The 23,885-nt window shown below is 37.7% G+C and overlaps 2 protein-coding genes and 1 long non-coding RNA gene across 3 annotated transcripts; all 3 read right to left on the bottom strand.

Annotated features, from left to right (window-relative positions):
- Positions 1 to 9,903: 9,903 nt before the first annotated feature.
- On the bottom strand, positions 9,904 to 13,204 carry LOC137710618 (ferredoxin C 2, chloroplastic). The gene is made up of 8 exons (XM_088696009.1): positions 13,128 to 13,204; positions 12,792 to 13,066; positions 12,237 to 12,720; positions 12,056 to 12,119; positions 11,624 to 11,712; positions 10,991 to 11,059; positions 10,568 to 10,612; positions 9,904 to 10,355 (listed from the first exon to the last, which is right to left on the bottom strand). The coding sequence occupies exons 3-8, from the start codon at positions 12,525 to 12,527 to the stop codon at positions 10,311 to 10,313; spliced, it is 603 nt and encodes a 200-aa protein (XP_088552135.1). The 5' UTR covers positions 12,528 to 12,720; positions 12,792 to 13,066; positions 13,128 to 13,204; the 3' UTR covers positions 9,904 to 10,310.
- A 1,681-nt stretch (positions 13,205 to 14,885) lies between these two features.
- LOC137710846 (uncharacterized) lies at positions 14,886 to 17,343 on the bottom strand. The gene is made up of 2 exons (XM_068449989.2): positions 16,961 to 17,343; positions 14,886 to 15,416 (listed from the first exon to the last, which is right to left on the bottom strand). The coding sequence occupies exons 1-2, from the start codon at positions 17,192 to 17,194 to the stop codon at positions 15,186 to 15,188; spliced, it is 465 nt and encodes a 154-aa protein (XP_068306090.2). The 5' UTR covers positions 17,195 to 17,343; the 3' UTR covers positions 14,886 to 15,185.
- Positions 17,344 to 20,492: 3,149 nt separating this feature from the next.
- Positions 20,493 to 22,821, bottom strand: LOC148696453 (uncharacterized). Its single transcript, XR_015963693.1, has 4 exons — positions 22,249 to 22,821; positions 22,001 to 22,153; positions 21,739 to 21,900; positions 20,493 to 21,637 (listed from the first exon to the last, which is right to left on the bottom strand). It is a non-coding gene; the product is annotated as an uncharacterized LOC148696453 (long non-coding RNA).
- Between the last annotated feature and the right edge of the window lie 1,064 nt (positions 22,822 to 23,885).

Here is a 23,885-nt window from a genome sequence, read left to right as displayed (position 1 = left end):
TGGCCACCGCTCAGTGCCTAGGCGGCCACCTAAACCGATTTTTAGAACACTGGTTATTGATTGATGTGATTGTGGAATGATGTTAGTTGTGATTGTTGTCATTATGACCAAACTCGACGCGCAGAATAATAACACCTAAAATGCACTTGCAGACTAATAACACCTAAGATTAAGGCCAAAAGCCTCACGCGCCCATGATGAATGAGGGGGTTTGGCCGAAGAATCTCTGATGCCAAAGTTAGAATTTGAAAGAGAACGTGTTTAGGAATTTGTGGGTAGAGAATGGCTTAGAATTTTAGTGGGAGAATATGGCTATCTATAGGGGAGTGACTGGCCCTATTTGTAAAATAGGGGCCAGCCATATATGGTCAAATTGTGAGTGTAATTGCAAGATATTATGTGAAATCATATCTTGCCATTAACTTGACAATTAAACCTAAATTGAATAGGAAAATTGGGAGTTACCTTTTAAATAAGATTTGATGAGAAGTGATGAGAGGGATTTGAATAAATATCATTTTGATCACCTTTGACTCTTCCTTGATTGAGCTATTATTGTCCGTTGCATGTGTGTGGAAATCCCAGTGTGCCTCGAAGGTAATTCTATCATTTTAACCCAAAAATCCACGTATCGCCTCTATAATTTTCTTAATTATTTTTTGTTCCACATAGTACTCATTCCCCACCACCGTCGTCGTTTTGGCTTAATGAGTAGTTGAATTATGTCAGTAGTTGTGTCTGTGAATAATCCGAACATCTGAGTTTCACCTCGTGAGATCCTGCGAGCTGCATATGCATGGTGGGGAACCCTAAACCTCTTTATAAAATTACCCTACAGAGATTATGACCTTTGCTTGCTATGTACCCCCACTGCCTCGCTTTTCTCCATCACATCCCCCTCCTCACTGGTACCCTTTTTCTCTGTACTATAAACGTAAGCATCAGCGAACCTTCTATTTTCTACCACAATAATATATATATATATATATATATATATGCTCGGTTTGGTTAATTTTTTATGTATTGATCAGTGTTAACCTGTCAGCCAAATATGTGTCAAGTGTCACCTCAACTAATTGATAGATCTCTCTCTTAAGTTTTGCTCCATCCGAAGAGATTTCTAAATGCAATGGTGTGTTCTATATTGTTAAATTTTTTGCTATACATTCAGCGTCCTATTTATTTAGTACATGACATACAATGAAGTATAATAAGATTTTTGCAATCTTGAAAATGTTGAGAGTTGTCCCACATTGATGAGGGATAAGATTTGTTATGTGCTTATATGGTCTCGGGTTACTCCCCATATTAGTAATTGGTTTTATGTTGGAATCCCAATTTCATCATGGTATTAGAGCGGGTTGTCCTCGTGTGGAGCTAAACGGCCACACGCGCTGCACGTCGCCCAGTTATTGTCCACGTGTAGGCTTGAAAATCCATCACATGTGCAGGGGCGTGTTAAGAGTTGTCACACGTCGGTGAGGGACAATGTTTGTTATGTGCTTATATGATCTTGGGTTACGCCCCATATTGCCAATTAGTTTTACGATGAAATCCCAATTTCATCAGAAAACACGTGAGAAGACATGTCCTGCAGCTATGGATCTTGGAACCTCTTAATCTTATTTCCAAGAAGCTTTGAAATGAATGTTCAAACTTTAACAAATTCTACATGGTATACAGTTGTAGAGGTCCAAAAGTTTAACTGTTGATCATTTGTTCAAGCATTGATTCTAATATATCTTCCCACAGCTCTTACCTCCTCCTTTTTGTGTGTCGGTATCACATGGAAAAGACATGAATTCAGTTTTAAGTTTTAACCATAGTCAATGGCTTCAGCTATCAACACATGTGCTTTAAATTAGGCTATGTGTTATTCAAAATAGTTAGTGTATCTCCAATAGTTTTTCTAAATGTGATCCTTCAAATATAAGTTTTTTGGTCCACGTGGCAATTAGACGATTAGCATTTGTTGTTTCATAATTTTGATATTCGTCGGCCAAGCTTTTGAGTGACGAGCTTTGCCTAACAAATTTTCTTCGGGTAAAATGTTAAGCAACGAAACTTTATTTGGCTCGACAATAATTTTTTATCTGGAGAAGGTTTTTTTTAGTGTATGACCTTCTTTTTTAGTGTTTGATTTTTGTAAATCTTGAAAAACACAGATTTTGATAATAAAAAAAGGGGTGTGCTATCCACACACCCCTTTTTACTTCTCACACACCCCTTGTTAATTTCTGTCCGTAGATCTTCTTCAATTCATCTGATCCGACGGCCAAAAATCAAAAAAGTGTGGGAGAAGTAAAAAGGGGTGTGTGAATATCACACCCCTAAAAAATATGTTTGAAGAGGGTGTAGGTGCCATTTTCTAAATTGGAAGATTCATTTGACAACTCTGGTAGAGCACCAAAAATTATATGTGGCACTTCAAATTTAATTTTGTAGACTTTCTTGGAGATGCTCATGGTGATTTTGATACAGTCTATAAATTGGAATATATCCCATCTAAAAATTTTTGTTTGAGGAAAGCCAAATGAGTTTTCGTTTTGGAAATCTTAATTATAACATCAGTGACCAACTAATTAGGTTCCAATTTAAAAGTTAAAAATTAAAAGCTATAAAGTTATATTTGACTCAAAAGGAGGCAATGCAAGTTATAATATCTTCAGTACATACGGAGTCAAATTTGACTTTTAACTTTTAAGTCATGTATATTTGAAAGAGATTAAGTTAAATTTAGAGTTAAATACAAGTTTTGTATCTTCTAAAAATGTAGGGGTCTCACTTTTAACTTTAGGGTTACATCCAAGTCAAATATAACTTTGCATATAGCATCAAAGTCATATATGAACCCAACTTTTATGGTGCATTGAAGATAGTTTGAGTCAAATTTATTGTCAAATATAACTTTAGATTCTATATTTTATGGATGATTAGAGATAGAGTTAATTGTCTGATACATATGCCTACTGCTTTCTTTTGAGACCTAAGTTTAGGGAAGTTAGTTAAGAGTATTATAATCCTAACTCTAAATTAAACTTGTTTCTTCTTGCTTTTATCCCAAGTCAATTTCAGAGGTGTTTTTGCAAAAGATAATATCAAGGTTGGACACTTGTACCTCTGTGCTGAATCTGATTGCTGTTGGTTGATACCAAACCATACATATATCATCAACGTACGGGGCAACAAAATATCTGCTACACCAGACCAAATTGTGTACCCGCAGATATAGACGTTCCTCATACTTCTTTCCCCACCATGAATGTACTACTGCCTACCGCATGTCTATGTCTGTGCTCACGCATGCATACAGACCCCCCATGCCAGCCTCCTACAATCGAGTACGTTCCATTATTAGATCAATCAATTGCTCACAATGCCATCAAATGCACATGCATTGCACCTAAAAATATTTCTTACGGTGAATTGTCCACGCGAGCGTTTATGAATCCTAATTCATGTTTAGCGTCGAGTTTCCCCGAATAAGAAATTCAACCACCGATTAATTTTCAGTTTGCAAGCAAATTCATGCCAGAGGGATAGCAGCAATTACAGTGTACCACAATTTAATTTCACAAATGGCTGTAAAGAAAAAAAAAAAAAAAAAAAAAAAAAAAGGAAAGAAAGAATCACAGACATATGAAAGTGATGTGTAACAACCTTGATTTATTTGTCCGACTTTAGTCCCCCACATGAGTGAAATTGATACTTTGTTACAATTTACATGTTCGAAATTAAGAAAACAACAAAAACTGGAATATATAACAGTTCAAATTTGCAAGAATTTGGCCTAGCAAACAAAAGCAATAAAGGGAAGGAAAAAAATTAGGAAAGAAGGAAGGAAGAAAAAGAGAAACTAGGAAAGAAGGAAATTAGGACACTTGGGAAATCTCGAACAAATAATTAGCATGCATGCACCAACCGCACCAGCCACCAGCACCAAATGCATATAACAAATAACTAAAGCGATTTCGGATCACCAAATGCACTTTTCATCACGTTTGGCAGAAAAAGTTAAAAGTTCTTCATTCAAGAAACGCTTTTTCAAGAAGCACTTGCAATTCTAATAGAAATGATGTTACTAGAAGTGCCCTTGAACAAAAAGTGCTTTCTAAAAAAGCACTTCCAAATGGGCTAATTAAGTCACCGGAAGAAATTATTGCCAACGAAGAAGAGATCAGTAAAGCACTAGTAGAGGGCCAAAACCAGTCATCGGATAAAACACAGTATAACTAAACAAACAAATAAATGGCTCAGTACAATTAAATTGAAGCCAAATCACGCTTCAGGTAGACAAGCCCAAAAAGAAAACAGATCACTTTGAGCATGCACATGCTGCTAGTTCCTCCACCATGCGCGCGCTGGTTCATCACGAGCATAAACCTCTTGCATTTCAAGCACAATTTGGCAGCGACCGTCTGATCGATCATCATGCCCTTGTTCTTCTTCGTTCAAGTCTCAAACCAATATATTATTGGTTAAGGAGTTGAGGTTGCACATCTAAAGACATCCTCGGGACGACATTGTTAGAATCTTAGAATTGTTTTGAAGTTGATATTTTAGGAGGGAAAATGTTACACGGAAGAGGAAAGGTTTTTAGGAATGTGCAGAGCTCTGTGCACAGAGAACAGCAGCACAGATATTTTATAGAAAATATCAGAACAACACTTTCTGTTACAAGCAATCTTAGCCCTTAATTCATAAACAGAAATCTAAGCCTACACTTGTCCTATGAGACTAAGTAAAGACTTAACAGTTGATCCTTTCCTTGTCAGCCATTAGATTAAAAACAACTTTCATTTGATTCCAACACTCCCCATCAAATGAATTTTGGTTTTGATCCCGAGCATTTCTCTGAGATAAACAAATCTGTCTTTAGGTAGAGCTTTGGTGAAGATGTCTGCCATTTGATCCTGAGACTTGCAGTAGATCAAATCAATGGTATTCTCCTGCAATGCTTCCCTTATGAAATGAAACTTCCTTTTGATATGTTTAGTTTTCTGGTGAAAAATAGGATTCTTAGTCATAGCTATTGCTGATGTGTTGTCACACATAAGTGGTGTAGCATCCACTTGCATTTCACCAAAATCCTTCAACACAAACCTCAACCATATAGCTTGAGAGGTAGCCATTGCAGCACTCACATACTCTACCTCAGCCGTAGACAGTGCAACACTTTGTTGCTTGACAGAAGCCCAAGAAAATATTCCAGAACCAAACGAAAATGCATACCCTGAGGTACTTCTCATGTCATCTTCACTGCCTCCCCAATCACTGTCACAGAAGCCAACTAGGATTGCTTCTTTTCCCTTCTCATACTTGATCCCATAGTCTAAGGTCCCTGAGATATACCTGAGTACTCTCTTAGCAGTTCCCATATGAATTCTTGTGGGATTATGCATGAACCTTGATAAGAGACTGGCTGCATACATAATGTCAGGCCTAGTTGCAGTCAAGTAGAGTAGACTCCCTACAATTTTCCTATAGAGATTTTCATCAGCAGGTTCAGAACCATCCATTTTGCAAAGCTTCTCATTTGTGATCAATGGTGTTCCCACAGATTTGCATCCTTCCAGATTGAATCTTTTAAGTAGAGATTGTGCATACTTTTCTTGATGTATGAAAATTCTAGTAACATCTTGTATTACTCCAATTCCCAAGAAGTGATGCAGCAACCCAAGATCTGTCATCTCATATTGCCTCATCATATCATTTCTGAATTCTTCAATCAATTCTTCACAATTTCCAGTAAAAACCACATCATCAACATATATGGACACAATAAGCATATCAGTTTTCTCACCAGTTTTTGTGTACAAAGTAGCTTCACTAGGACTTTTGTTGAATCCACATCTGTTGAAATAGGAGTCTATCTCACTGTACCAAGCCCTGGGGGCTTGCTTGAGTCCATACAGTGCCTTGTTTAACTTATACACTCTCTCTTCTTCATTTGGAACTTCAAAGCCTTGTGGTTGATCCACATACACTTCTTCCTCCAGTGTGCCATTCAGAAAGGCTGATTTAACATCTAATTGATGAAGTTTCCAACCCTTTTGAGCAGCAAGGGCAACCAAGGTCCTGATGGTGTCTAACCTTGCCACAGGGGCAAAGGTTTCATTGAAATCAATCCCTGGTTGTTGTGAGTAGCCTTTGGCTACCAGTCTTGCTTTATTCTTCATTATAGATCCATCCAGATTCAGCTTGGTCTTGTAGATCCATTTCACACCTATCACAGGTTTATCACTTGGTCTGTCCACTAATTGCCAAGTAGAGTTTTTTTCAATCATAGTGATTTCTTCACTCATAGCTTTCTGCCAAAATTGATCCATTTTTGCTTCTTCGAAACTCTCTGGTTCAGCAATACAGTAGTTGCAGACTGCATAGATCTCATCTAAACTCCTTAACTTTAATGGAGTTGTTCCTGGGGAGGAACCCTGCAATTCTTGTCCTTCTGCATTTGAAGTAGTGGACTGAGATCCTTGTGATGGTGTAGAGAAATCGTTTTGACTTCCACCTGTTGTAACAGGTTCATTTCCAGATTGCACAGTTGCTTGTGTTCTTTCCATAGTTAATGGAAAAGAGATGGTGTCAATCTTCTTGGTTTCCCAATTCCATGCTTCATTTTCTTTGAACACCACATCCCTTGAGATTATAACTTTATGTGTCTCAATGTTGTAGAGCCTATAGCCCTTTTCACAGCTTCCATAGCCTACAAGAACACACTTGATACTGTTGACTTCAAGTTTGTGTCTTAATTGAGATGGTATCTGTGCATAGCAGATTGATCCAAACACCTTCAAGTGCTTTACACTTGGTTTTCTGCAACTAAATGCCTCAAATGGTGTTTTCCTCTCGAGTGCTTTAGTTGGACACCTGTTTAGAAGATACACAGAAGCATTGACTGCCTCACCCCAGAAAGAAAGTGGCATTTTCTTATCATGCAACATTGACTTGGTCATTTCAACCACAGTCCTATTCTTCCTCTCAGCTACACCATTCTGCTGTGGTGTGTAAGCCACTGTCAGTTGCTTCTGTAATCCTGCCCCTTCACAGAATTCTTGGAACTCCATGGAGGTGAACTCACCACCTCTGTCACTTCTCAGTCTTTTGATCTTAAAACCACTCTGAAGTTCAACCATTACTTTGAACTTTTTGAAAATAGTAAAGACTTCACTCTTGTTTCTCATGAGATAAACCCAAACCATCCTGGTGCAGTCATCAATAAATAACAGAAAATATCTGTTCCCACTAAGTGTAGGCCAGCATAAGTGGAAAACTTTTGTTTTCAGTCATGCCAACTTGTGTTACCAAGTTTTGAAGGCTTATGTCATCAAAGATCTCCACCATGTCATCCCCAAAGAGTAAGAAGTAACCATGTGCAATCATTTGTCCCACACTAAGGAGATTTTCATCAAGGTCAGGTACTAGTATCACATCCTTGATGAATCTTCTTCCACCCTTTGTCTCTAGAACAAGAGTTCCTTTTCCAGTAGCTTCCACAAGTTGACCATTTCCCATTTTAACTCTGCAATTGAAGCTTCTGTCAATGTTGACCAATAGTGATTCATATGCAGTCATGTGATTACTGCATCCACTGTCAATGTACCAGATACCTCTTTTATTTTCAGTTCTTGCAACACTACACGCATAGAAAACATTTACTTCCTCTTCTTCTGCTCTATGTGCATAGTTGACAGCTTGGTTCCTTCTTGGATTACAGTCCTTTGCCATATGACCAAATCTTTCACACTTAGTGCATTTGGGCTTTCCCTTATACCAGCAGACACCATAGTGTAGTTTGTCACATATTTTGCACTTGGTTTTAGTGGATTCACTGCTAGATTCTGATCTTGGTTGTGGAGTGAACTTGTTATCCCATTTCTTCCCTTTTCCTTTCCAGAATTTCTTTTGATTTGAGTTGCTTCCCTGAGTCTTGTAGCTGCTATCTCTGTCAGTCACACTTAGGCTTGTAAAAGCTTTTTCAGATAAGCTTTCAGAGTGCATGTTTAATCTCTGCTCATATCCTTTCAGTGTACCAATCACTTCCTGAACCTCAATAGAATCAAGGTCCTTAGTTTCTTCTATAATGGATGCAATGGAATCATAGGATTTAGGCAGGCTTATAAGTATCTTTTGCACTAATCTTTGGTTTGATAGTTCTTCACCAAGAGTTTTCATTTGATTCACTATATCAGTCATCCTAGTTAGATAAACAGATAGAGATTCGCCATCATTCATTCTAGTGTACTCGAAATCTCTCCTTAAACATTGTAGTTTGACAGATCTAACCTTTTTGTCACCACGAAATTCTTGTTGAAGAACATCCCACGCAGCCTTGGATGATTCAAAGTTTGAGATTCGAGGAAATATTTCGTCAGAAACTGCCCCTTGAATGATGCCAAGAGCTTTTGCATCTCTGGTTTCATTAATCTTCATTGAGCTCTTAACTGACTTTTGATCTTCATCACTGGAATCATCACCAGACTCTGCATTTTCGATACCCTTGTCCACCAAGCTCCAAAGATCATATGATTTGAATATGGTCTTCATCTTGATAGACCAGAAATCGTAGTTGGACCCGTTGAAGATGGGAGCCCTCAGGTCTCCTCCACTGCTCGAAGTAGCCATGTGAGACTTGTAAGAACAGTAAGGTTTTCAAAAATCTGGAAATGAGTTTCCCTCCTTTTCAGTAGTACGAAGCACACAAAACGCCCAGTTCTGAATTCTTGATCAGAACCTAAGCTCTGAGGCCATGTTAGAATCTTAGAATTGTTTTGAAGTTGATATTTTAGGAGGGAAAATGTTACACGGAAGAGGAAAGGTTTTTAGGAATGTGCAGAGCTCTGTGCACAGAGAACAGCAGCACAGATATTTTATAGAAAATATCAGACCAACACTTTCTGTTACAAGCAATCTTAGCCCTTAATTCATAAACAGAAATCTAAGCCTACACTTGTCCTATGAGACTAAGTAAAGACTTAACAGTTGATCCTTTCCTTGTCAGCCATTAGATTAAAAACAACTTTCATTTGATTCCAACAGACATTTGGGTCATAACAATTTTCAAAGATATGACATTCAGTAATGATCAGCCATATGATCACCTTTGCAGCTACTAGTACTTCTGCTGGTACTGTTAATGTCGTTGATCATGAACAGTCGAACCTAATTTTTAGTCTCTCTCTCAAAACCCCGCCCAATTCAACATTCCATCGTAAGCAAAGCTGGCTAGTACGTGGAGTTAGAGTAAAGAACATCAGAGATTCGCAAACGAGCCCAACTTTTACTTGCTCCTCGCATCAACAGGTGGTGTGAAGAGCAACCCATCTGGTATATGGATTGCTGATGTAGTAATTCCGTTGATACTTGTGACTTACACGGCACAAAACCATGTCACTATATATTCCTACCACAACTGGCTATTGCTTCAAACCATGGAACCTGTGAGTTTTTTGAAGACCAATACAAATTCAGGGAGACGTCGATATTGCCATCGGGTTTCATAAAATTTGAATTTGATGCTCAATTTCGCTTTGTCGAAGGTGATGCTCCTACTAAGTGATGGATATGATCATAGGCTGGTCCTCCAATGGACGACATAGATCTACTCACTCCTTCGTTAGCATACCTATCATGGCGGCCGAAAAGAGAACCAACTAACTGATATCTAGGGTTCTTGCTCCAAACGATACAAGATAAATGCCTTAAATTTAAGAAGGCCACATCTCTCCTCAATTCATCCGGAAAGATGGAGCCTTGAAGCATTATATGTAACGAACCAATTACTTTCCAATACCAAGTACCAAATCTGCACAATATCGTGTACTTCATCTCATTTGCCCACTACAAGCGTATTCGCTTGGTTACGAAACAGTAAAACTGACAAGCAATACGGACACAAGATATAGCAAAGGGGACAGTGACATAGATCCATTGCTCATGATCAACCAAACTAGTGATCTTTTCCAGAATAACATTTTTGATAGATACATTGGGCAAGTCATCTCTTACCATTCTTTCTTTTCATTGCATGAATTGGTTACATAGAGGTCATCCTAGAGAATTGACTCAAGCCCGCGTAGGGCCTTGTTCGATCCAAGCTAAAAAACCATGACAACAACAAAGCATGTATGAGAGAACATTACCTACGCGACGATCATCCTTAGATTTGGATCTACACTCGGTGAAAATGATACATAAACCAAGGGAAGTGAAGATGGACGAGTACCATTCCCGGGAGGCAAAGAAAATACAACACATGCATGTATTAATCAATAGATCCCGACTCCAAAATGAATACTCTGCATTGCTTATTCATCCCCCATAGCTAACTCCAATGCATAATCATCTCTATCCTGCATCATGAACATACTGTACAAGTAAGATATCATTACACTAGTTTCTTGGCGTCAGCTTAATCATTCTTCTTTTGTTCCTCACACGAGATTTGTTTTCAGTCCGAGGTCTCCACGTGATATCAATCTTAATTTCGAAATGACCCCATGGTATCATTCTTAAACTTTTGATTAGAAATTTGAAAAAATCTAGAGAATGACGAGGAACTCACAATTGGTCCCCGGGCAAAATATCTGCCAAATTGAAGCCAATATACCTGTAGGTGCAAATATTTCAGATTTCTATAACCAGATGAATGGAAAGACAATTAGAAAAAAACAAATAATACACGCTCCATTCAGTTGGTTAGCGATAATTTCTTTGAGAACATATGTGGAAATTAGGACGGTGCAAAACACCATCATTTACCAAATAATTCCATCAAAAGAAAAGAGATCGGTAATTGCAACCGGCAAGGGTCCAAGAGTTTGAGTACTAAATCACAACGGATGACAGAAAAATGATTCAGATTTTCATTAGAGGCGAGTAAACTTTATATGCTATTCCAATCTCAATGAAATAGATTCGAAGTTTATGACATCCAAATAAGATCTTTACATTTCCAGAAAGAGAAGGGTAGAACTCGGTAGATTACCTCATCCTCGTCTTGCGTTTCTACTTCAAGATCAGATGATGGATAGCCCACACAGAGAAGTGCATACCCCTGCATTTCCGACAAGATTACAACTTGTCAAGAATACTTTAATCATAACTTCGCATTATTAGTTTCAAATAATTTCTGCATCGTCGAGAAATATGATCAGTTTGTGGCTACCAGGACTTGTTCTAGTAACATTGTAGGGGGAGGTTACATCGACACCTTCGAAGCACTAAAGGTCAAATTCGTGTGTACACCCAAGGATTAATATTGTGTGTGGTGCACACAAGAACCCCCTGCACATAAAGGACTAGTTCCCAAAAGAATTTGGTAGATCAAAACCCCATAAGTTTCCCATCATGTCAGCAATTAAGAAGGCCATTTCCCAATACTTTTCCAATTGTATGTGTTCTTGTTTCCAACTTCGATACATTATCTTAAGACGCTACTACAAAAGTAGTAGCCCTGACATTCGTTTCTTGTTTTCCATGATTTATTCATCGAACAAACCCAGTGTTCAAGTAAACTCGAAAATATACGTTGATTGACTATCAATGAACAAACCTTTGATGCAAAATCAAGACATTGTGCACATTATTAAAATCATAAAAAGGCCTCAAAACTACATGCCTTTGATTTCAGTTCAGCAGAAATCCCTAGTGCCTCAGGCTGTCTAAGTTCTCCAGATTTTACGCGTACAGCACAACTAGTACAACAACCTGCCGAGGAAAAACAAGTGGGATTCTATCATAAATAAATTGGAAAAAGAAAAAAAAAAGGGAAACAAACCCACATCAAATCATGTCCTACAGATTGAATTGGAAAAATTCAACGTCACATTATAACCTATCCCGTATGAATGTGGCTACGATACATACATTTACTTAATACATTCACCATCTAACAGTCAGATACGCAACCAAAAACAGATAATATCATATATGCCAACATTTGACCGTAAGATGGTGAATGCATTGAGTAAATGCATGTAACCATAGCCAGTCCCGAGTTTTCATCCACTTCAAGAAAATTATTAGTAAAAAATGAATAAACGAACAGTACCGTGCCTGCAAGCGAATGGAAGAGTGATGTCCTGCGACTCTGCTGTGTGCAATATGTACTGGTCCTGAAATTTCAATTTCAGTACGTTCACTTAATTTTCTAGGGAAAATAGAGAGAATTTTCTCTGAATTTCTCAGCAACCAAACAAACAAACAAAGAGAAGGCCAGACTCGGCAATTACCTCAGGGACGAGGAACTGGTGGGAGACGCCTCGTTGTCGGTCGTGAACTGTGACTGTGTGTGTGGGAACTGAAGGAGAGTAGTCACCGGTTCGGTCGTTGACAGCCACCTGAGTTTGGAGCTCGGAAGTCGTGTTGCGGCGCCATTTGGTTATGTTGGAGTGGTGGGTGACGGTGTTCGGCCAAGTGATTTGGCAGTTGAGTGGCGGTTTCCGGTGGATAGAAAGGGAAATGCAGGGATTGCAGGGAATGGCATGGTCCATGACTCTAACTCTGGTTGACGGGTAAGCCATGCGCAGTTAAGAAGATAACGAAGATCCTATTTGGAACCATAAATAGTTACGACCAATCAGAGCGTGCCACGTAAAGTATAATATCAGAAAGACGAAGCTCCCCTTGACAGGATAAGCCGACCGTTATCTAAACCCTAACGGGCTAAAACGGATTAATCCAAGAGAGGCAGAAGTCGACAACTATCATGCCCAACTGGTCCCTGCATTCACCATGTTAAAGTGTCCCACATCGGTGGGGTGAAGAAATCCAATGTGTTTAAATACAATTACTCTATTCTAACTAATACCGAAGTCTTTTGTGGTAAAATTTTATACCTGACAGGTTGGGTGGGTGGTAAAGGTGGGAACAGTATTAGTGTCGTTATAGTGGAGCGGGCCTAGCGATCCAAAAATTCCAACATGGTATCAGAGCCACGGTTCGGGCCCGTGCAAGCCAATGAGCTTGTCACTCATAAAGGAACAAACAAGTCTGAACTCTTAATATAGAGACAACCACTGAGTTCCAATTGAAAATAAGTAGGCCCAACGTGAGCCGACCTCTAAGTTTCAATTACCAATAAATGAGGCCAAAACCAAGCACTCTGCTGAAAAATCAAGCACTCATAATGAAACAAACAAGTCTGAACTCTTAATATAGAGACAACCACTGAGTTCCAATTGAAAATAAGTAGGCCCAATGTGAGCCGACCTCTAAGTTTCAATTACCAATAAATGAGGCCAAAACCAAGCACTCTGCTGAAAAATCGACTGCTAGTGCAGAGAATAAATCCCTCCCCTCCATGGACAGGATGATCAGCATGTGGTTGGGTTGGTGATCATCGCGATGGCCATGGCAATGATCACCAACCTCACGATGCGGCTCCTCTGCCTAAAACCACGGTTCCGGCATACCCACTTGGAGGTTATCGCACCCACAAGTTTCCCTTGAAATAAATATACTACGTACGTTCTGGGGACTGTAAACCCTAGGTCCCTAGGTTTTGAATAATCATGAAGTAAAAGTTTACATATTTAACTAGGGTTTAAGACCAAAGTTTATGTGTAGCTCTGTAAATTGCTCACTCTTGTGGGGTTTTTGTTACAAATGGTCTTTTATGTATTGTAAAGTAGTTATTTTGGTCTTTAATGTTTTAAACTCATCAGTTTGGTCTTTCATTTATTGACTTGCTCATCAATGTTCTTCTAGCCTTCAATTCCGTTGAATTTATTGCCTTGCTCATCAACGTTGTTTCTAATCTTCAATTCCGCGAGAATTATGTTAGTATGCTAATGTGTTATTTATGTAGGTTCTATAATCTTATCAATTTAGAGGGGATTAGAATGAATAAGTTTTCTTTTTGAATATTTCGTCTTGTACCCTTTAGTTGGTCATAATTTTTTTATTTCTCCCTCCACATGCCTTGAAATTGAGTGAGTAATATATCCTAATCGAATTTTACATACCAAACGAGTTTGCATGTGGAATCTATAAGTAAGATAGTGGCGATCATTTGTTTGCCAGAGTATTCCGAATATGGAAGTTCAGAGAAATTTCTTAGATGAGAGCAATAGAATTTCATTAGAGTAAACAAAAAAAAAACTAATACAAAATTAGGGGTGGATACAAACAGACCAAATCCACGGGTTGATTTGGTTTGGTTTAAGAAAAATGTTAAACAATTCAAAAATCAGATTGAATTAATTTACTCTTGATTTGGTTCGATTTTGATACTTTTGAAATCAGACTAAAATAAAACCGAATCAAACAAATTAACAATGGTTTGGTTTTGTTCGGTTTCACTGATAGTATTAGTCAAAGCCGAAGCAAACAGAACCGTTGAATACTAGTTAATTCAGTTATATCAAACCGAGTTAAATCGATCAGCGCCCACCCCTATACAAAACATAGTGAACCAGATTTCCACCAACAAAAACTAAAATTAAATCCCCTCCTACATTATTAAAGAACTCTAGAAACTACCCTACAACAGCTCCCCAATCTAATAATATCACAGAAGGTGACAGATACACCAAGGCTGGAGAAAGAAAGAGAACCCAAAATGAGGGCAAAAACCTGACATTTCAGAGAGCTTTGTTCTAGGAAAATAATTTTCACTCGTATTTTCTTTACGTGAACAACCCTCTTAATTCCTCGTTTTTGAATTGATAGAGATAAAAGGATAATCAAACTATAAAAATAAACATGAACGTGCAAAACACAAAGGGTAATGCCACAAAGAATGAACCTTACCTTTCTTCCACCATCAAAGACAACATTTCCACAACGAATGTTCGAGTGTTATAAAGAATGAATAAGACTCGATCTGACCATTTAAACGACATATCGATGTTGATCACAGAAAACACCAGAACACAGAATTAGCATTACCACTACTAGTGTATATTACTGAATTATACGAAATGTTTACACTCAACTCCTACGTCCAAGTCCATGAACACAGGTCCAAGATGCTCTGTTGCCAACCATCAGTACAACCCAAAACCTTAAGGAACCAACCAGTTTTCAAACCTTAAACCTTAGGTATTAATATAATGGGAGGTAGTCCTCCACATTTCTAATCCGCACCAGAACACGGATGACAAATTCACTCAAAAGTTAAAAGACCACTAAAATTATATTAAAAACTCCCTGGACTTGATGATCTGTTATAGAAGTCTTCATCTCCACTGCGATCTACCCCGGTATTCCACGCACTGTCTGATTTTCCCATCATGCAAGGCCTGACTCTTCACTTTAGCTGGCTTGGTATTGTGTTTCACTTCAAACCTTGGTAATGCCCTATTATTTTCTGTACTGATTGACATCCCTGGGAAGACCTCATCAAGGAACTCGTCTGCTACATCTCCATCTTCGTCCATCCTGAGTCTCTTTGCATGCCATTTTAGACCCTGGATGCAGAGATAATAGGAGTTGAGTAACGTTATCTGCTTCGCTCCAGCCATGGAGATAAATATGAAAAATACTATAATGACGTTTCATTGCCTTGGCATTTGAATTATCTCCCGGCATCTGACTATTTCATTTTCATCTCCCTGTTCTACAGCATAACTGACACATCTAGATTAATAGCATATGGAATGACACGGATTCTAATCACCACTGCATAAACTACACTGTGCAACCAACCAACCCCAAAATCTTAAAAAGTAATTAGGATAAGTGTATCCCAGAACAGAGGGAATCAAGGCCAATGAAAGAACCACCATGCTGTACACTTTCATTAATCGAAAAGAAAAGTGCAATTTTAAACTGTGGTTCTCCTAGAAATATTCAGTGTTATAGTTTCAACTATAGAAGATGTGAAATTAATTCCAGATATTTAAAGATCTGAAGTCCATAAGTGGATCTACCTACCGCAAATTGGCATTGGCATTGTTTCAGGTCTTTGTGCAATAGAACTTACTCCAGGGTAAGAAATAAAACATACACCATTAAAACTCCCCTGGGTGAATAAGGAAAAACATCATATCCTATAAACAGAAAAGGAATCTTCATTTCAATATTCTCATGCTTTCCTCACTAGCAGAAGAAAAGTTGACTCGACAGGAAATATGAGGGATACTCCGACTTTCTTCTTCAGGGAAACTCTAAGGAAAGCTGTAGACAGAACAAAACTGTCCCAAGTAAACAAAGTTCATTCCTACAATAAAAAGAGATGAAAAGCTGTCTACAGAGAAATCCCACAAGTCAGCCACGATCACTTGTCTCCCTCTATCAAACACAATGGCTTCCGAAGGGATAATAGAATTCTGGTTGTATAACTGAACACTTGATTATCCCAAAGCCAAAACAAGAGGAAGAAATTGACAGAGTCCCAGAGACCAACACCATTAAAGAGATGTGCGGCAATGCCAGCCCCTCTCAGCTCACCCTAGCCACCCTTTCGTTCCTGTAGCGTAAGAAGCTTCAACCACCCTGGCATAATATGCATGCTCATCTACACAGACTAAGTTAAGTCCGACCATCAAGGTTCCATGAAACTTAGGCTAAATTTATTAGAAATTCACTACAAAAATTAGACGGGCAGACTTGAAAATGACTGGATGCATTACATTTGGGTAGTTCGTTGATAGTGTTCTCGTAGTGCATTTTTAAGAATCAAGTCTAAAGTTACAAAGACTGCAAAACTCACTCGTCCAAACATTCGAAATGAAACAAATTCCGACCCACACTACCCATAGTCTCTCAATTTCCACACAGTAATTGATTTTATCTAAATTCAGCTCATCCGCCAGTCATATGCGTAGTCACATTACAAAATTTCCCACATCTTACTAAACAATGGCAGCAAAGCAACTCACAGTCAAAGAATAAAGTCACAGAAACCAAGCAATTGAAACAGAACACTCTTCAAATTTTGACCCAACACTGCAAAATTACGACTCTTCCAAAACCATTCAATCAACCAATCAAGCAATCGAAATCGAGGTACCTGGACACCACCGTCGCCGGAGCGGCAAGGAACGATGACAGGACCGGGCAGGTTCCGATCAACGACGACTTGGCGGGGAACGCTGAAGCCTTTGCGGGGAAGCCCTGTTTCTTGAAAGTGGGCCCGATTGTGGGCTTGATCATCGTCCTCGTCTTCCTCCTCGTTGTCTTTCACTTCGGTCCCGTCGTCCTTGGCAAACCCTAGAAACCCCGCTATCCTCCTAAGCAGCCCCATCTACTTCTACTGAGTGAACGGTACTCCCGACGACGCCGTATTAGGAGGAGGTCCGACTTCCGAGAGGGAGTGTGAGATCCCGTAATTGTTGATGGATTGGCCAATTCTTGGTCTCTTCGTTTTCTTATACAAAATGCATATAAAAAAGGGCGGTTTAAGAAAAGATTCTATTACTTTTAACGAAAAAATATATTTATATTTTTTTTGGGTAACTGTACTTTTAAAAATGATTTTTTATTTAAAGAAAAGTATTTTTGAATTTTTCCTTAGTTTTTTTTATAAAAAAATCAAATGTTTTCTTTTGTATTTATTTTTTATTTTCCCAAAGAAAACAAATCATTTTGCATCGTGCATGTGCATCAATGCTAAAAAAAAAAAAAAAAATCAGAAATGCCTGAAATAATGAGAAAATCCGACAAAAAAAAAATAATGAGATTTTATTTTAACAAACAATATTATTTACGTTAAAAACATAATGAGCTAGCAATAATATGGTTTAAATTCATTTTTTACGAGAATCGAACTTAACTCTCACTTAACTGAACACTTATTGTCAATTAAAACGTATAAAATTATTATTTTAACCATCTAATCAAAACTAAACACAAATAAAAAATATGGCCGGTGCTTTAATCAAAAGAAATGATAACTGTAACTACCTGATTGGCTCAAGCCTCCTCCTCAGATGTTGATTGATATTTTCCCCAATGAAGTATGCAAACCCAAATAAAGCGATAATGGCCATTGTAGTCACCCAATTTTTGAAAATTTAACAATGCACTTATTATTTTGTTTTTTTTTTTTTAACAAGCGATATTATTTATACTAAAGGAAGAGTGTTGGGTTTAATCTCACAATAAGCTAGCAATAATGTGGTTCAAATTCTCTTTTAGCGAGAATCAAACTTAAGACAACTCACTTACAAATAGAGAGAAATATCACTAACCGTAATACTAAGTGACTATTTAACAATGCACTTTGTTATCAATTAATTTTTAAAAAAAAGTTATCAATAAATTGCCTAAATGAATTAAGTTTTCATATTTTACCTTTCCAACGATGTCATCATGAATGATAAATTGAATGAAACCTAAATTTGGATCAAGCATGGCACAACACGAAATTCGTAGAGCTCATCATAAATGGATTGGGTCAGCCTGACTCGTTGTACACTTTTAAGAGTAACCTATTTATACTAGAGTACAGTAAGCCTAGAAACCCTTAATGGTCACTATCATCAAATAAAGTGTACAAAGCTGAACTGTTTTTATTCATTGAGGTGGAGGAGAGCACATATTTTGTAAACTAAGTGAAGGAGAGAAATGAGATTCTGCTGATTTTTGTTCATACATAATGCTTCTCCTGTACATACATATTTAGTATGTAATTTCAACAACAAATGTTGTTTGTAAGCTGAATGTATATTTAGTAGAATATTTAAGCCGAAATCTAAGAAAACAAGTGAAAATATAGTAGTGACCTCAAAACATTGTCAAATGGGGTTATACCCTCAAGAATCTCAACATAAAGTTTTACTTTAATTTTCAAAACTTCATAGTGAGGCAAAGGTGAAAATAAATAGTGAGATCCAACATTTTTTGGCAAAAATGCAAATTTTTATTTTTACGAAATATTTTCCGTGAGCATTAAGGAAAACTTTATAATGCATTTGGAAGTGGTTTTACGGTTTATTGCACAATAAATGTACATTTAGTATAATATTTAAGCCGAAAACTAGGAAAATAAGTGAAAAATATAATAGTGAGCGTCAAAACATTTTTAAAATGGGGTTCCATACTCAAGAATATCTACAGAAAGTCCTTCTCTTAATTTCAAAACTTCATGGTGAGGCGAAGGTGAAAATAAGTAGGTTAAACAATGATATATGTACGAACTTGCAAAACCGACTAAAAATTGTGAGTGTTAACCCACGTTTTTTTGTCAAAAAAAAGCAAATTTTTTTATTTTCGGGGAATATTTTTCTTGAGCATTGAGGACAACTTCATAAGACATTTGGAAGCAGATTTACGATTTATTGAGCAAAAAATGTAAATTTAGTGAATATTTAAGCTAAAAACTAAAAAAATTAATTGAAAAGTATAGTAGTAAGGCCCAAAACATTGTCAAATGGAATTCTACCCTCAAGAATCTCAATAGAAAGTTTTACTTAATTTTCAAAACTGTACGATAAGGCGAATATGAAAATAAATAAATTGAACGATAATTTAATTAAGTACCACTGAGTGAGGATTGGTAGCGTGGTACCGATCTTTACCTATTCCATTTTATTTATTTATTCTGCTTTCTTGTTTTTTCCCTTGAGTTTTTTCTTCATACTTTACCTTATTTGAGTAACCACTATTAAATTAAAATATCTTAAAATTTAGGTTTTAAATTGATGATTACAAGTCTTTAAATATGAACTATAATAGAGTTTGCAAGGAAAAATATATATAGAAGAACATGAATATTATATTTTCTTATTATGGTAAGAGAAATAAAAGAAAAATTAGCAACAAAACAAAACTATAAAAAAATTAAAAAATAAAATAAAAAATTGAAAAGGGATGATCGGGACAAAGATAGCGACTTCATGGCCTATCAAGTCGCTACCTTAATAGCAACATTTTAGCTTTAAGTCGGTATAAACCACCGATCGTATCATTTTCTGTTTTATTTATTTATTTTCTGCTTTTTTCCTTTTCTCTGAATTTTTTTCTCCTACATTACTTTTTTTAGATTCAAGATTATATCCTCATTTTCCATGTGTTGGCCCGCCTCATTTTGTGTACCTTGTTTTTCACACGTGGGCTACCTTTGTTTTGCATGCCGTATTTTACATTCGCTAAGGCCATCTCCGACCGAGGGTTGGCCAGAAGGCTCGTTTTAGCCCTCTGGTCCTCCAAGATATTAATATTTTAATGAATAGTACATGCCCATATTTGCCTCTGTCTCCAACCGAGGGCCAAAGGGCCAGAGGGCTCGTTTTAGCCCTGTCACAAAAAACCGTCTCCAACCGAGGGTCATAGGGCCAAACATAATTTATTATTTAAATTTAAAAACTACAACAACTTAAATTTAAAAACAACAATAAAAACTACAACAACTTAAATTTAAAAACTACAACAACTTAAATTTAAAAACAACAACAATTTAAATTTAAAAACTACAACTTATATTGAAAAACTACAACTAAAATTTAAAAACTACAACTAAAATTTAAAAACAACAAATTAAATTTAAAAACTACAAATTAAATTCGAAAACAACATTAACATAAATTTAAAAACTACAACAACTTAAATTTAATATCCATAATCAACATCACCTTCATTGACACACCCCGTCCCGAAGGAGGGCATGCTGGCCGTCACGTGAGAGTGACGTAACCATTTGCACAGTACGGAAGCTTTAAAGATACAATTTCTAAGATAAAACACCCAGAGGTGAGTCCTAATTTTTGTCCATTCTGTCAGAACACCGTTGAATTTCCTCGTAGTCACCACACATTTTCAATTCTTGAACCTGGAGGGGCGCAAAACAAAGTTGAGTGGGTCAGCAAAACGAACTTATTCAAAACCTTCTTTTCTCTTTGAATATACTAACCCCTCGCCGTAAAACAAATATAGTTTCCCAGAAAATAAACATATATACGTATGTATAGATATGCCAGTCATGCTCAAAGATATATCAATCATGCTTGCAATATGCCATTCATGCTCGAGAATATGCCACAACAGAATCTCATAATCAAATGTAAATGCTCAAGCATAATTCACATCAATAACATATAATCTGGCAGCCGGGAGTCACCTAACGTGACATGTACCGCTGCATATAGAGCTCCAATCTCAACTCATCATCTGAATCTGCACACGAGTCGGAACCACCTAATGTGGTCTGTACGACAAGACTGGGTGTAATATATACGCTCTAGTGCTACGATCACGTGAAGACTGTGCGAATAATCGCGGGTCACCTACGAGTCGGAACCACCTAATGTGGTCTGTACGACAAGGCTTGCACCTAACTTGGATCCAAGGCGAGCGTGTGGTGCTGGTGAACATCACGTGAAGGACTGTGCCCTGGCCCTGGGCGGGAGCACTAACACCGGGGTGCAGATTATGAGCTCTCTAAACATCTCAACTACTAATATTGCATACAAACATGAATACCACTTACCTGGCACTTACCTGGGCCTCCTCAGCACCATGCAACAGTATGCATAATTATGGTAATGCACATATTAAAATATGATGCATATATGACAGGATATTTAATTCGTATTTCTTTTAAAAATACGTTTTCTGGGAAATACGTCAAGCATACGTATATATATATATATACTGAAAAATAACTGCCCACTCACTGATCACATCGACGTCTCATAGGTCTCTGAACCTCCCTTAGCTTGGTTACATTCTTCCTCTGTATAATTTTCACCTATACAAAAAGTAACCAAATTGACGTTATTTAACGCACATACACCAAACATTCGTCCATAACTTTCTCATACGTTACTCAATTTGGGTGTATGAATATACCACGGTGATCTACACGACGTCACGAACGCGTGACAATTTTCAGAACTCAATTTGGAGCTCTCACGCGCCCCCACGCGCACTGTTCACGCGCTGCCCACGCGCGCGTCTTCTTCCTCGCGTCGCCGGACTGGTTTCGCCGGAAATAGTGTTTTGCCGGAATTTCTGGGTAAATTTCAAAGTGTCATAACTTCTTCATTTCTTAACCATTTTCAACGTACTATATATCAAAATGAAGGTATTGACGAGACGAACACATCCATACCTGTCTCGACCCCTAACTCGCCGTGGTTTCGCCGGAAAAAGCCCCGACAGCTCCGGCCAAACTTTGAACTTATCGTTCTCCGTGTTCCTACGTCCAAATCCTTCAAACGAAGCACTCCGAGCTTCCTTAGGACCTCACCAAGCTTCCTACAAGCTTCAAAATCCCAGAAAACATCAAGTTTTACGTGTGCATGAACAGTGCACACGCACAGTGAAATTGAAATCCATGTTTTCCGAAGTGAAACTCACCTGAAATTGGTACCATCGTGTTCGTGTGGTCTTCAGGAGTACGATGGTGGTCTTAGATCCTTCGTTGGTATAGTTTTGGGGTGGTTTGTGGGTGGTCTGTGTGAGTTCGAAGGAGAGAGAGAGAAAACGGAGAGTGAATGAGAGATTTGTGAGGGAGGAGAGAGAGAGAGAAGTGACAGAAAAGAGACAGAGGGAGAGGAAAACACGGGAGAGTGAAACGGGGTGTATGAGTGTGTGTGTGGTCCTACAACACCACACAACACAAAACTACACGTAAAATAACGAACTAGGGGTAAAATTTGTAATTTCAAATGTACGTTTCGATATTTCCGGGACGGGATGTCACAACCTACCCTCCTTAATAGAATTTCGTCCCGAAATTCAAAACAACCAATCAACGACCCCTAGTGGTCAAAGAACAATCTAGAATACAAATTCCTCGTCTGATCTTCTGTCTCCCATGTAGCTTCCTCGACTGACTGATTTCTCCACAAATTCTTTACCAATTACACTGTCTTAATTCTCAATACATTCTTTTTCCAATCCAAGGTCGTCCTTGGTTCCTCAACCAGTCTAATCCGGATTAATTCTCAACAGTTTCACCGGAACTCCATGTGACGAATCTGCCACCTAGTGACAACACATCGAAATATAATACATTATGCACCTTAGCCAATTCTGAAGACATCACCACTTGTATGCAACTTCATCGATTCCTTTAGTGGTCAAAAACGGTCTGATGTGTTTAAGACTTATTTTGTCTCCTTTCCAAATCTCACTATTTCTTTTCGTGATGAAATTTCTAAAAATGTTGAATCATGAAACACATCATGCTCTTACAATAACTCTGGAAGTAATTCAAGCAACTTCGCTTACTCTTCGATGATCACATAAAGTCCGATGTACTTAGGACTTAATTTGCTTTCCTTTCCCAGTCGAAACATACTTTTCTAAAGTGAAAACTTCAAAATTTTAAGATCATCTACGTTAAACACTCGATTAGTGACATGTTCAACTATTAATCTCTTTTGCCATTCCTGGCTACTCTCAGGTTAAACTTAATCACCTGAATACTTTGAGAAGACTTATCCATAGTTTCAGGGCCTACCAAAACTCTTTCGTGATCGAATCTTCTCTATCCAGAAGTATTTCTTCCACAAATCAACAAAAATCGACACATTTCATGGTCCTTATGGCGTTACTTTAGAAACTGTGCAACCAACATACTTAAGAAACTCAGCAGTTCCGTAACCCAAATCTCTTCTCCATAAAACATATAAGTACCGTTGCACTGTGGTTGTTACTCAACACTGGAGTAAATGTACTAACTTGGTACATTGATCAACTAACACTTCAAGTTCAATCATAACCATCCTATTCTCGAACTCAGCAATCTTTCTTTTTCCCTTCTTTCTTTGCCTTGGTTAATTCTTAATTTTCTTCGTTAACCATTTGAGTCTTGAGTACGACCTTACTAAAAAGACTTAACTTGAAAATTAGCAATTACTACTTCTTCTCAATCTTCCATTCTCAACTTTACTTCAGTTGATTTCCAATCTACAAGAAGACAATCTTGGCAAGCGTGCCAGACATTAATTCTTACCACAGTCTTTTCACCAAGTGCATCAGCTAGAACA

The sequence above is a fragment of the Pyrus communis genome, chromosome 6 (assembly GCF_041283825.1).
Source record: "Pyrus communis isolate YQ-2024b chromosome 6, ASM4128382v1, whole genome shotgun sequence".
Classification (NCBI taxonomy): domain Eukaryota; kingdom Viridiplantae; phylum Streptophyta; class Magnoliopsida; order Rosales; family Rosaceae; genus Pyrus; species Pyrus communis.
This window is presented reverse-complemented; position numbering and strand designations above follow the sequence as displayed.